General features: G+C 36.2%; 1 protein-coding gene across 3 annotated transcripts in view; it reads left to right on the top strand.

The window, feature by feature from the left end:
• Positions 1-7,423: 7,423 nt before the first annotated feature.
• LOC123528673 (striatin-interacting protein 1-like) overlaps positions 7,424-14,882 on the top strand; it is a 49,365-nt gene continuing 41,906 nt past the window's right edge. For all 3 annotated transcript variants that reach the window (XM_045308576.2, XM_045308575.2, XM_045308574.2), the window contains exons 1-2: positions 7,424-7,566; positions 14,638-14,707. In XM_045308576.2, the coding sequence (XP_045164511.1) occupies positions 7,492-7,566; positions 14,638-14,707 (145 nt within the window). In that variant the 5' untranslated portion in view covers positions 7,424-7,491. The remainder of the gene's footprint in view (positions 7,567-14,637; positions 14,708-14,882) is intronic.

Genomic DNA, 14,882 nt, shown 5'->3' with positions numbered 1-14,882 from the left:
TCATGACCAGCAGATGACCCCTATTGATTTTGAGTTCAATATGTCAAAGGTCAATGTCACATTGAACCAGAACAGTAGAATTTTTGTTTACAGTGAGCAAATAATTTCTGTTCCTTGTGCAATTACTCGGGGCATTTCGTGTTCGACGAGCTCTTGTTTTTTTTGGATTGCTGCATGTTTTGATCCAGAATCAGCATCAGAAACAATCACATAAATAAATTGGGATATATCTATTGTTGATAAACACTTTGTGAACTTTCGCTCACCATTGTTGTGTTTAATAATGGATCTTATTATGTATGACAGCAATCTTCTACACCGAATTGGATAATCAACAAGGTGTAGACATAATCCTATTGTGTTATCAAGGTTAAAAGATTTGAGAATATTGAACCAGTACAGAGGAAAAAGAGCTGGTCGCCTGAAGGCACAAGTCTTGAACAATAGCAAAAGTGGTTACGGTAATGCAGTGGTTTTCAGAGGTGTAAACTTTAGCAACCTTGTATATCCTAAGAAAAATGGAAATAAATGTTACAAACAGGCAAAATAGGGTGGATGTGGTGTTGCACTGACATGTAGATCTACTGTAAACATGCGCAAACTATCAGCTGGAAATTCTCACAGTTTTGAATATGGTGTTTGGCAGTTGATTTTCAAGAACATTACTATGCATGTAGTTGGGATATACAGACCTCCATCTTTTCAACTTCCAAGTTTGTCACAGAATTCTTTCAATATATGGAGGGAATACTATCACATTATTCAAATGTAATGGTCATGGGTGACTTTAATCTTCACACCAACTATGACACAAATGCAGTGATAGAATTCAACAATTCCTTGTACGCCATGGGTTTGCAACAGCATGTACAATTTAGTACACACACTGGTGGTAACGTTCTTGATTTAGTCATTACGGAAGTGGTGAATGGTGTTAAAGTAGTTTCTTGTGAACAGGATCTATATATTTCTGACCACTGTGCAGTAAAATTGTGACAAATGTTAAAAAGGAAAATATAACCAGTGAGGTGGTGCTTTTTAGAAATTTCAAAAACATGGATACGAAAACATTTTCAAGTGATCTGAGAGAAATGACCATTGAACGTGATAATGTCGACTCTTTTGTTGATGAATTTCAGACAGCAGTGGAAAAGATTATGAACTCACACGCACCAATTATAGAAAAAAAACAATCATTCGTCGCGCTCCAAAACCCTGGTTCACAGAAAACTCCATCATCTTAAAAGAGCCGCTCGCAATTCTGAACGTTTGTGGAAGAAACATAGACAATCACATCTGTATGAAGCCTTTAAAACAGCACGTAAAAACTACGAAAAAGAACTCAAACGTGAGAAAAGATCATCTCTGAGCTAAAAAGTTCTAAATGCCAAAGGTGACTCGAAAAAGCTTTATAGATTTGTATCTGAGACAACTGGCACTAGGTCTGAGAACCCTATGCCAACTGGACATGATAGCACATTGGCAGAGAAATTTGCAGATCATTTCATGAACAAACTCGAAAAAATCGAGAATCGTTGAAACATTTCGATAATTTTCAACCATGTGAAAAAGATATTCCTTGTTTTGACAATCTTAAAGGTCTGAGTGAGGAAGAAGTTAGAAAACTTATAAACCAACTACAGACGAAATCATGTGAACTTGATATTCTACAAAAGTGTTAAAATCGTACTTAGATGAGCTGTTGCCTGTTATTACCAAATTGGTAAATTTTTCGTTGCGAGAAGGCATCTTTCCAACAAAATGGAAACAGGCAATTGTAAGACCTTTGTCGAGGAAAGTGGGACTCGAACTTGAATTTGCAAACTAAAGGCCTGTTAGCAACCTCTCGTTTATGTCAAAACTTATTGAAAAAGAAGCTCTGTTCAGACTCAACGATCATGTAAACAAACACTTCTACCCAAAATCAATCTGCTTACAAGAAAAAACCATTCTTGCGAATCAGCATTGTTACGTCTAGTAAATGATTTACTGGATGCTATAGAGAAGAAAGAAGTTACGGCGCTAATTGCCATCGATCTCAGTGCCGCCTTTGATACTGTAGACCATGACATTCTCGTTGATGTGTTGAACAAGCAGTATGGCGTTTGTGGAACAGCACTGAGCTGGGTTGATTCCTATCTGCGCCCCAGAAGTTGCCGTGTAAGTGTCAATTCAGCCATGTCCTTTCCACGCCAATTACATTGTAGCGTTCCACAAGGGAGTTGCTTAGGACCGTGGCTCTATTTGACATATGCGGGGACACTGTTTGATGTTATTCCGCCATCGATTTCAGTTTATGGCTTTGCGGATGACCACACTGCTAATAAACGCTTTAAACCATCATCTCCAACAGTCGAATCTAAGGCAATACAAGAACTTGAACAATGTGCTATAACAATTAACAAACAGAATAAATGAAAATAAGCTCAAACTGAACACTTCCAAAACCGAGTTCATCATGTTTGGTAGTAGGCAACAGCTCTCTAAGTGTGCAACTGACAAAATATGCATTGTAGGTGATGAAGTGAAATCAGTGAGGTTTATTCGATATCTAGGTGCATACCTGGATGAAAACTTTAATCTAAAAGAGCATGTAAAAAGAAAGTGTAGAACAGCAATGCTCAACTACTTCAGAATAAAATGTTTCCGGAAATATCTTACCAAAGAGGCTGCCGAAACTCTTGTGCTGTCATTGGTGATATCCCATTTAGATTAGTGCAATGTCAATGTCAAAGCGAGGTAAACAAAATGCAACGAATTCAGAACATGTGTGCAAAACTTGTCCTAAATCGAAGAAAATATGACAGTTCCAAGCAAGCGCTCTATTATCTTCACTGGCTACCCATCAAAGCCAGAATCACATTCAAAATGCTCACGTACATGTATAATTGTTCAATTGGAAATTCTCCGGAATATCTTTCAGAACTTCTCACAAAACAAACACAGACAAGGAACTTGCGTTCTTCAAATTCCGTTACTGGGTGTCTCGTTGTTCCTTTCAACAAGCGCAAAACGTTCAGCGACAGCAGTTTTGGTACTATTGGGCCTAAACTCTGGAATGAATTGCCTCTCGAAATCAGGAACTCAGGCACATTAGATGTTTTCAAAAAGAAGTTGAAAACTCATTATTTTGGAAATAACTTTGCACTCTTTTAGAGACTGTGATTTTTAAAAATATTGTGGTAACATGAACTGGATGATTTTTATTGTGCAAATTCATTCGAATATGAACAATTTTATCACAAATACAAAAATACAGTTGTTTGTAATAACTTATGGACATGTCACAATAACTCAGTTCTACTTACTTACTAACAAAACAGCTTACTGTGTCTTAATATTATAATATTTTATAATTTTATCTGATGCCTGATCTTTTGTTTAATACTTACTAAATAGTTTATTCACAATGATATTTATGCTCATTTATTTCATACATCTTTAAAATGTCTTAATTTTAGACGTTATTTTTTTATGTGTTTGTAAAACGCCATTGAATATGTTTTACGTAAAAAAGGCGTTTAAGCAAATAAAACAGTTTCATTTTTATCGAATTGTCCAAAATCACAGAAAATATTAGGTCGCGAAAATATGTGACATTTGATTTTAATGATGCAATACCTTTTGTCGACATTTTTAGGTACTGTACTAAATAAATGTTAATAGATTTATGGGTTTTGGATGGTTTTACTTACAAAAACAAAAACATACATCAGAATCGTCTATTTATTTTTTGCCGAAGTGCAGACTGTCATGTTACTAATAAGTGGCCCAAATGGGCCTAAGTCGCTCAGCTAACTTAGTAAGGCAGACCTTGACCATGCTATATCTTGCTTGTGACAAAGTATTAAATTTAAAAAAGAATTTTAAAAAATATAATCAAAAAAGAATTTAAAAGGTATTTCTATTTTTAGCTCAAGCGGCCCCTACAACGGGCCAAGTGCCCCCATTTGAACAAATTTTTGAGAGGACCATATAATGATGCCACATACCAAGTTTACTGAAGATCCATCAAGCGGTGCAATGATAAGAAGTCGTTTAAAGATATTTCTATTTTTAGCTCTAACGGCCCCTAAAAGGGGCCAAGTGCCTCCATTTGAACAAGCTTGAGAGAGGACCATGTATTGATGCTACAGACCAAGTTTGATGAAGTTCCATCAAGCGGTTCAGGAGAGGAAGTCGTTTAAAGGTATTTCTACTTTTAGTTATAGCTGCCCCTAAAAGGGGCCAAGTGCCGTGTCCCAATTTGAACAAACTTGGGTAGGGACAAGATAATGATGCTACAGACCAAATTTGATGAAGATCAATCAAGCGGCTCATGATAAAATGTCGTTAAAAGGTATTTCTATTTTTAGCTCTAGTGGCCCCTAAAAGGGGCCAAGTGCCCCCATTTGAACAAACTTGGGAGAGGACCTTATGCTACAGACCAATTTTGATGAAGATCCGTCACATCAAGCGGTTCATGAGAAAAAGTTGTTTAAAGGTATTTCTATTTTTAGCTCTAGTGGCCCCTAAAAGAAGCCAAGTGCCACTATTTGAACAAACTTGGGAGAGGATCATATAATGATGCTACAGACCAAGTTTGATGAAGATCAATCAAGCGGTTCATGAGAAGAAGTCGTTTAAATGTATTTCTATTTTTAGCTCTAACGGCACCTAAAAGGGTCCAAGTGCCCCTATCTGAACAAATATGGGAGAGGACTTCATAATAATGCTACAGACCAAATTTGATGAAGATCCATCAAGCGGTGCGAAGAAGTCGTTTAAAGGTATCTTTATTTTTAGCTCTAGCGGCCCCTAAAACGGGCCAAGCGCTCCCATTTGAACAAATTTGAGAGAGAACCATATAATGATGCTACAGACTAAGTTTGATAACGGTCCACCAACCAGTTCATGAGAAGAAGTCGTTTAAAGGTATTTCTGTTTTTAGCTCTAGCGTCCCCTAAAAGGGTCCAAGTGCCCTTATTTGTAAAAACTTGATAGAGGACCTCACCAGGGTGCTACAGACAAAATTTGATGTTATTCTGAACAGTAGTTTCAGAGGAGAAAATGTTTAAGTAAAAATGTGGACCCCGGACCATCAGCCCCGTACTAATAGCTCATCCTGAACCTTCGGTTCAGGTGAGCTAAAAATAGTAATAGGTTTTTTCCGAAAAAAAAAATAATTAGGATGCAAGAACTCTCATTGCATAATCAAATATTTTCATTTCAATTGTGGATTGGGAATTTGTGGCTTTAAATTGATAAACATTGATCATAGTTGACATTCAGTACTGATACCTACCAGGAAAAATGCACTCGTCAGGCAGGATGACCTAAGAGAAAATTCCACTCGTACTCAGGCCTCTTCTACTCGTCAATACGAGCGGACGAGTGGAATTTTTGCCCCCCCCCCCCCCCCCCCCCCCGTTGAAAATCTTTGGATCACATATCAATAGATAAAAATTTCTCAGCTGAATTCTTTTACAGAAAACACATAAAATCTGGATGCTATAAAGCAAAAATGGAATGGGGATCTTTAAATCGGGCTTGATGAAAAACAAAAGGCCTGCGCAAGTTTGTTTCGTCGTCAATGTCCATCTCATTTTTACCAAGACTTTGAACATACTTTCTGAAATATGAAGTTAACCCTTTTTCCAAGTCACCTGGACTTATCACAATTATGTTTTGTAAAACAAACCGTTGTTTTAACATTATTTCTTATATATAATAAAAATAAATTGTTATTAAGTTAAACAATAACTTGCATATTCAAATACCATTACGACAGTTTAAAATTTGACTCACGTACCAAACAGCATTGAATGTATCCAGATTTTTAACTTATCTGTGTATCCAGATTTTTAACTCATTCTTTATCAGTAGATATTCTGAACTAATTTTTGGAAAATGAAAGTGCTAATGCTTCAACGCTATTCATGAGCAGACATTTAAATTGCCATCATTTCTAAATATCACTTACTTTGCCAAATATTTAAATTTTCCCAACCTCCATGAACATTCTAAACTGTTTCCAGTTATTTTCAGACACTTTTGATCACCATTGCTTTATTCATTTCCACCTGCAGAAATGGAATTTGGAATGCTATGTTAACTTCATGATAAAATAATAAGTTTAGATTAAAAAATAATACCATAAAAATAACTTTTTGTTGTTATAGTTTCAACAAAGAAAACAGACGTTCTTCAGTTCAATGAATAGCAGCTTGTAAAAAGGACCAGATTAAGTTCCAGCACAAGTTAGTTAAGACATTTTCAAATTATTATAAATGCGGTAGCATTGACGGCTATTTAAGAGTACTCGATGAAGAATTCAGATAAAAGTTATGAAAATACAACTATTTGGTATAGAACAGGAAATGGTTTACTTTTTATCACAACTTTTTCAAGATTTATGTACTTAGAGTGTGATCAATAGGTATATAACTGTATTATTTATCTGTATCCATCATCAAACTTTTGAACAGAGCAGCTCTATAATTTCATGGCAAAAATCAGCACCCTGCGCCAGTATACATAATTCTTCTATTGTTTCTGCTTGTTAAATAGGTAAATGCTATATCATGAAGTTGTTTAATCAAGATTCACACATACTCAAATTTTACAGAAATAACTGTTTACTTTTTTGTTGGAGAATTTGTTGTCATCAGCTGTGAAACGCATTTTAGACTGATCCGGAATACCCGAGAAAACAGTATAAAATATTCATTCTTTTATATTCTGAAGAATTTTTAAGTGTCTAAAATCCATTCAAATGTGTTACTTCCAATATTAGCCACAGGCACCAGTATCGGACCTGGGACAAAAATATGTTTGTTTTCATCCTAAATGAGTTCAAAATGAAAAATATGTAGTGAAATATGAGCCCCCTTCAAAATATACATATGTCTACAGTAGACATATGTATATTTTGAAGGGGGCTAATATTTCACTACATATTTTTCAGTTTGAACTCATTTAGGATGAAAACAAACATATTTTTGTCTCAGGTCCGATACTGGTGCCTGTGATATTAGCAGGCCTTTTTAAACGTGTCACTGGTCCTTCGGTGCATTTTCCCGATACTGTATTTACATTTAAAACTGAGTTACAATTATTAATCCATTAACTTGGACTGGGCGTTTTTGGCTCAATGAGTCAGAGTACATTTACATAATTATGATTGGGCAAGTTGTAGATTTCACTACTCCCCTGTTTTACTCTATGTTTATTTCTTGTAGAAGACACCAGTTTAGGTTAAATGTATATAATCACAGTTTTTGTTTGTTTGTTTTTTGGGTTTTTTTACACAAATTAGGCTACTACTAGTATTATGATTAAACATATATTTGTTGTAATTTTTATTCCAAATCAACTGATTAGAAAGTAACGCCGTCTTCTAACCATTAGCTATCATCTTTTTATTTCAGTGAAATATGATCATTTATTTTAGTGAAATATGATCAATCCGAAAACGACTTTCACGGCGTGTGGAAAATACGATGAATCAAAATGGCTGAAAGAAAGGAAGGACTTCCAAAATTACGGGAAATACTTCGTCGCCAGCGAGATGACACAGATATTATGGTAAAAAAGTACCCAAATGCTTTTTCTATCGCAAATGCATTTCATAAGCTCAGTATATTTTCCACAACTGCTTAAATGATGATATTTTCTTTATATTTGTCTATGTAATCGGATAAAATGAAGTTCGGACAAATAAGTAATTTATGTCTGTACTTTGAGGTCGCAAGCTTTTCAGCTTACATAACCCCCTCTCTATAGAAAATCTAGAGCGTTATTATTATTAAAATGAAATAAGTCACTGCCTATTCAAATGGAAACCAGATCATGTATGTTAATTGTGTATAACATTAACAGTAGGCAGTGGCTACGATTACGGTACCGTAATCCTAGCCTCCGGTTCTAGGATTACGGAAGTTCCGTATTCCTAGACAACCCTATCAGGATAGGCTAGGATTACGGGAGTATTTTAAGAAGCATAAAGTATATGTTAGGACACGCATAAATGGTGTTGTAAACTAACTTATTTCACTTAATTTTTCAAGCCTGCCTTATTATTTCGTGTTTTCTATCCGCCGTTTTGGGTTAGTATAATCTTAATGGCGGCGCGCGGAGATATATTAGAAATATGAGTGTCAAAGTTAGATTTAAAAAAAAATGCAGGCATATACGAAACATAGATAATTCTATATTTCCGCCCAGCGCCATTAAGGTTATACTTACCCAAAACGGCCGATCGATAGCACAGGGGTTCCACTAGACCTGAAAACCCAAGAGTCCCAGGACCCTTGGGCCCAAATTTTGAAGGGTCCTTTTCCAAAATACAGGGGTCCTGTCCCAACACATCCATATAATTGACTATATTTTTTTTATTTAGTAATACATAGATCTTTACCTAAGAAAACAATAAACCCAAGATCATGTTACAGCATAATAAAAATGTCAGTTTCAGGTCATATAGTCTCATGTTGTAAACTAATATTTATCAAAATTCATGTTATTTTGATTAGGTTTTTCTTCTAAATTTCATTTAATTTTTATTAACAGAACAGTGCTATAACACTCTATAAAAATGTATCCAAAATGTACTATCCGGATACTGGTACACTTTCGGAATGTCATCGGAAAGTAGTTTTTGCTCAGTTTACTTGGCCAACTAAGCTAAATCAGAGATAGTTCCTCAAATAATGATGATACTTGTCATTAAAAACTGCACTGAAAGTCAGTTTTTTTAAGGAATTTTGGAAATACGCATATGACATCGGGTGTAATTAGACTCGTGAACAGACATTCTGAACTTATTTTTGCTTTCAAAATTCATCAAAATTTGTGACGTTTCTTGTTGAAATTACGGTATGATCACTAAACAATGGTCTAATTTAAAGTTGGCATGAAAAAATCTTGCAGCGCACTTTTCACATCCTCGGTAATCAGCTGCTTACGATAATTTAATAATTGGTGCCTTTTTTGAGTACACAGGATCAATACTGTTTATCAATTAATTTCAACACTTCATTGATTCTTCTTACCTATGTGCACTCACCGTGACGTAACTTGCTGATAAAAAATCAGCGAGGCATGTCTACAGGAGAAAGGGCGGGATTTAGTAGAAGATCAGAGGCAGGAGGGCATGACCGCGAGTGTTTATTTTGGAATACACGTGACTATCGAGGAAATAGTTTTACTGAAGGAAATGAATGATAAGAGAAAGGATTATCAAAGGAAAATGCCTCCGGGTCCAGAAGGACGCACAGGCAAGTATCACGCCGGGTCCTTTGAGCGTCTTTTGAAAATCTCCCGGGTCCGGACCCGAGGTCCCGGGTCAAATGGAACCCCTGTAGCACGAAATATTTAGTGAAAGTAAGTAAAATGAGTAAGTTTACAATGTCATTTATGCATGTCCTAACATAAATTTGATGCCTCTTAAATACTTCCGTAATCCTAGCCTACGGAACTTCCGTAATCCTAGAACCGGAGGCTAGGATTACGGTACCGTAATCGTAGCCACTGCCTTAACAGTATGTGTGTAAATCATATCAGATTTTGTTGTAGCAGGGGTCTAGCTAGGTCCAATTTTTTGGGAGAAGTCACTTCTTCCGCAAGCTGATTTAGGGAGAAGTGGGCAGACTTTTCCTACCGCAAGGCTGTTGAGTGATTCGAAAAGTGGCTGTAATTTTCTTGTTTCTAGATAAAGAACATTGATGCACAGGAGCCTGAAATTCTATCCAAAAGCCATGAAAAGTCTGTATATGAAAAAAGACCCCCCTTCTATATAATAGAATAAAAAAAACACCAGGAATGAAACGCATTCACACCCCACCCACCACGAGAAAACAGGAAAATTTCAAAGTAAGCAGTGCGAGTGTTCTCGGATGGTGTAATTATCTAAAGGCAACTAAAATAGGACTGTGCTTACTGGTCGCTTCACCGTATTAACTAACACGAAATCAACTATTTCAACAACATTTCGTTCATCGTCCAAACCATTGCGTGACGTCACACCTTCATGTATAGCATATTTCTGCGCCGGAGAGAATACAAAATAATTTCAAGAACCAGGTAAAAAATATCTGTATATGTCATGTTTTATTAGTAATATTTCTTTCAATAAATATTACATCTTTGAATTTCTTTAAGCATTAAATAATAAAAGAATTAGGCATATCATGTTGGAAAAAACCCATTATGGGAACTAACTCTAGCATTGACAAAAGAGGGGAAGTAACTCAACCATTGACGGAAGCAGCGCATAACAGAAAAAAAGAATATCATGGCTGCTCAGCTACGCTTGGTGATACGGAAAGAGTTTTCTGATATCACATATTAATTGTGTTGTAAATGACAAATGACATTGTTTACACAATGCTGTTCTGTTCTGTTCTAAATTGTGTACGGATCGGACCGGATACTGGCATTTACACAAAAGCATTATTAACTCCAGTGCAGAAATATACATGAAGGTGTGACGTCACGCAATGGTTTGGACGATGAACGAAATGTTGTTGAAATCGTTGATTTCGTGTTAGTTAATACGGTGAAGCGACCAGTAAGCACAGTCCCGCATATATTTTAGTTGCCTTTAGATAATTACGCCATCCGAGAACACTCGCATTGCTTACTTTGAAATTTTCCTGTTTTCTCGTGGTGGGTGGGGTGTGAATGCGTTTCATTCTTGGTGTTTTTTATTATATAGAAGCGGGTTCTTTTTCATATACAGACTTTTCTTGGCTTTTGGATAGAATTTCAGGCTCCTGTGATTGATGTGACCATTCACTTTCTTAGTTAGATCATTTCCCATACAATGATTATTGTTTCATTACAAAATTCTGAAAAAGTCGTTTTCAAAATTCAAGCCAATGCTGTAATTGTAACCCGCCGAATTTTGGTTATATCTTGTATGAAGTGTTTATTAACACCGAGTCATGACCTTGGTGAATGTCAGTATCTCACTCGAATAAAACTGAAAGTAAACTGTGTAAACTAGAAATACATAATTCAAGTCAATTCATCGATGGAAGTCAATTTAACATAGTTAAAACATTACATGTCGTTCTTTTATCATAGATAACAAATAGTGTGTACAATATTCCAATTAATCGCATGGTTACTCAGCAGTTTCTTTATAAAACATTGTTTTCTGCACTCGAACATGTTGACAATTAAACGCGAAGTGGCAAAGACGTAACTGCGGCGCTAATTGGTTGAACACAATCGACTCTGGTGTATCGGATAATTTGATTCGCTTTCAAACTTCTTGGGGAAAATCTCGCAAGTAACTAAGTAGGCGGAGCTTAAATTATACTATCGGCATGTGTTTGTGTATTTCAACACTTTTTATGACACCGTGCAAATTGTCAACAGCCCAGGTAGCAGTAATTAGCGAGTGCGGAAGTCAAAGAAAATCAGGCGACTTGCATTTCGCTTTGAAGTTTGATTTGAGCGAAGTTTTAAGTTCCAAAGCCCACTCGCGAGAGCCCTGCATAGACTGTAGTGTCTATTGATGACTGCTTCTGTGCTGTATCATTTTCATCTCTGGTTGCTCTTATATTATATATATGCTATGACTCTGTTGCTTTATTTAAAAATGTTTTCTAATATGGCACTTTACTGTGAGAGAAGTTATTTAAAACTTATTTTATTAATAAAATCTCCCTGAATCTGCTATGTATTCTCCAAAAGCTTTGAGCAGATCTTCTTTCACTGCATCAGTTGTTTTGTCAATTTGTCCAGCAAAGGTATCCAGGGAAATTGTGCTGCATTTGATGCCATGTCTTAACATTATGTCTGCAGTAACTGTTGTTCTCTCTAATATCCCTCCCTGTCAGAGCTCCAGATAAGCTTTTGGTGCAGTTGGGTATGTACCCATCACTTTTCAGGGATTTTTTAAGGCTGATTTTGGGGCCGAATATGGGCCCAATCCCAATTGCAAAAAATTGCTTATTTTCCCAATAAGGAAAGTTAGCAGAGTTTCTGCTACAATTTGCCAATGGCGAAAACAATAAAGTGTCGAAAAAATTTGTTGCGGTAAATGTATTTTTTATAATGTGTATTTCTTTGTCTAAAGAACTTCCGTCTAGCCTAAAAATTAATATTACCTGCGGTTATTTTCGTTCATAATCCACAATACACAGCGTGTCACCAACCATGGGATTAGCAGTCTGACATCCATTACACAGTAGTATATTCATAGTCTTTGACTTTAGTTTAAACATGCCATAAACCAGTGACAGCTTTGGATGTAGAACGCGTGACGTATTCTATCGGCAAAATTATTTAGTGCCGCTTTTACATATGTCATCATCATCCCCGATCGTTGATTGAAGTAATTTGGCAAGGTCGTTACTGTTATCGTCAAAGAAAAGAAAATCATGTTTCACAGCCTGAATTAAATGGCAATGACAGGTGTTAAATGAAAAATACACATCAGTTATGAATTTCGCTGCAATGCTTTTCGTATAAATCTGATTTAAACATGTTTTAACGAGCGGAATTACGAAAGTAGTGTCAAAGTAGCCATTCCAAAGTTATATTTTGTAGCAAAACTTCGGAATGAACAACTGATGGGACATCTGCAATAATTTTCAGGAATTTTTAAATCATGATTGTAGATTGATTTTGGCAAATTCCTAAGAAAAACTGCCAAAATCAAGCAGAAATCAATGGTAAAAATTAACTCTAGTCATAGAAAATAAGTTATAAATTGATTATTGTCATTTTATAAATAATGCTAGTCTTGATTGCCTTTTTTTAGCTCACCTGTCACAGATTGACAGGGTGAGCTTTTGTGATCGCGCGGCGTCCGTCGTCCATCCGTGCGTGTGTCCGTAAACTTTTGCTTGTGACCACTCTAGAGGTCACATTTTTCATGGGATCTTTATGAAAGTTGGTCAGAATGTTCACCTTGATAATATCTAGGTAAAGTTCGAAACTGGGTCACGTGCCTTCAAAAACTAGGTCAGTAGGTCTAAAAATAGAAAAACCTTGTGACCTCTCTAGAGGCCATATATTTCAAAAGATCTTCATGAAAATTGGTCAGAATGTGCACCTTGATGATATCTAGATAAAGTTCGAAACTGGGTCATGTGCCTTCAAAAACTAGGTCAGTAGGTCTAAAATTAGAAAAACCTTGTGACCTATCTAGAGGCCATATATTTTAGAAGATCTTCATGAAAATTGGTCAGAACGTTCACCTTGATGATATCTAGGTCAAGTTCGAAAGTGGGTCACGTGCCATCAAAAACTAGGTCAGTAGGTCAAATAATAGAAAAACCTTGTGACCTCTCTAAAGGCCATATTTTTCATGGGATCTGTATGAAAGTTGGTCTGATATCTAGGTCAAGTTCGAAACTGGGTCACGTGCGGTCAAAAACTATGTCAGTAGGTCTAAAAATAGAAAAACCTTGTGACCTCTCTAGAGGCCATACTTGTGAATGGATCTTCATGAAAATTGGTCAGAATGTTCATCTTGATGATATCTAGGTGAAGTTCGAAAGTGGGTCACGTGTCGGCAAAAACTAGGTCAGTAGGTCAAATAATGAAAAAACCCTGTGACCTCTCTAGAGGTCATATTTTTCATGGGATCTGTATGAAAGTTGGTCTGAATGTTTATCTTGATGATATATAGGTCAAGTTTGAAACTGGGTCAAGTGCGATCAAAAACTAGGTCAGTAGGTCTTAAAATAGAAAAACCTTGTGACCTCTCTAGAGGCCATACCCTTGAATGGATCTTCATGAAAATTGATCAGAATGTTCACCTTGATGATACCTTGATGATATCTAGGTCAAGTTTGAAACTGGGTCACATGCCTTCAAAAACTAGGTCAGTAGGTCAAATAATAAAAAAAACCTTGTGACCTCTCTAGAGGCCATACTTTTCATGGGATCTGTATGAAAGTTGGTCTGAATGTTCATCTCGATGATATCTAGTTCAAGTTTGAAACTGGGTCAGCTGCGGTTAAAAAACTAGGTCAGTAGGTCTAAAATTAGAAAAATCTTTTGACCTCTCCAGAGGCCATATTTTTCAATGGATCTTCATGAAAATTGGTCAGAATTTTTATCTTGATGATATCTAGGTCAGGTTCAAAACTGGGTCACATGAGCTCAAAAACTAGGTCACTATGTCAAATAATAGAAAAAACGACGTCATACTCATAACTGGGTCATGTGGGAACACGCAAGCGATTCAGGACCATTATGGTCCTCTTGTTTCATTTGTCACACATTTTCAGACCCCAAATTTCCGAAAAAATTTTATCGTTCAGAGAAGGCCTACCTATGTAAATGTATTTTTAATTTAAAATACACCCCCCCCCCCCCCCCCCCCTCCCCTCCATTACCTAAAAATGCACCAGAGACCACCATATCATGCCTGTATTTCAAAAATTTCCAGGGGGAAAGCCCACTGATCCCTAACAAAAGTTAAAAAAATAAAATGATGAAATAAACTATAAAAATGGCAAATTGTTGCAACATGCGCAGTGAGATGGAGAATACACCCCCCACCCCACCCAAATGCGTCACTGACTTTGCTATTTTGTGGCCAAAAAAAATTCATGTCCACAGAATAAAGTGATTCAACAGTATTTGTTCACTCCATCATTATGGCATGACACTAAGCAAATGTCATTCTTTCAGAGTACTGGTGATGAAAATGACCTAGATTTCCAGTATGATGATGCTGACACTCTACAGGCAGAAATTGCTGGTAAGTTTAGGTTACTATGAATTAATTATTAGTTTTTCAAAAAATAGTATTTGGCCAAATGCTTTCTATCTTCATTCATGTTTTAAGAATGATGAGATGATCTCACATGGCAGGGTACATAACACTAGCTTTTATTTTGTCAAAATTATGAAACTTTGTGAAAGTTTTGCATATA

The sequence above is a fragment of the Mercenaria mercenaria genome, chromosome 13 (genome assembly GCF_021730395.1).
Source record: "Mercenaria mercenaria strain notata chromosome 13, MADL_Memer_1, whole genome shotgun sequence".
NCBI lineage: Eukaryota > Metazoa > Mollusca > Bivalvia > Venerida > Veneridae > Mercenaria > Mercenaria mercenaria.
The sequence above is the reverse complement of the archived record's forward strand: the minus strand, read 5'-3'. Positions and strand labels throughout refer to the sequence as shown.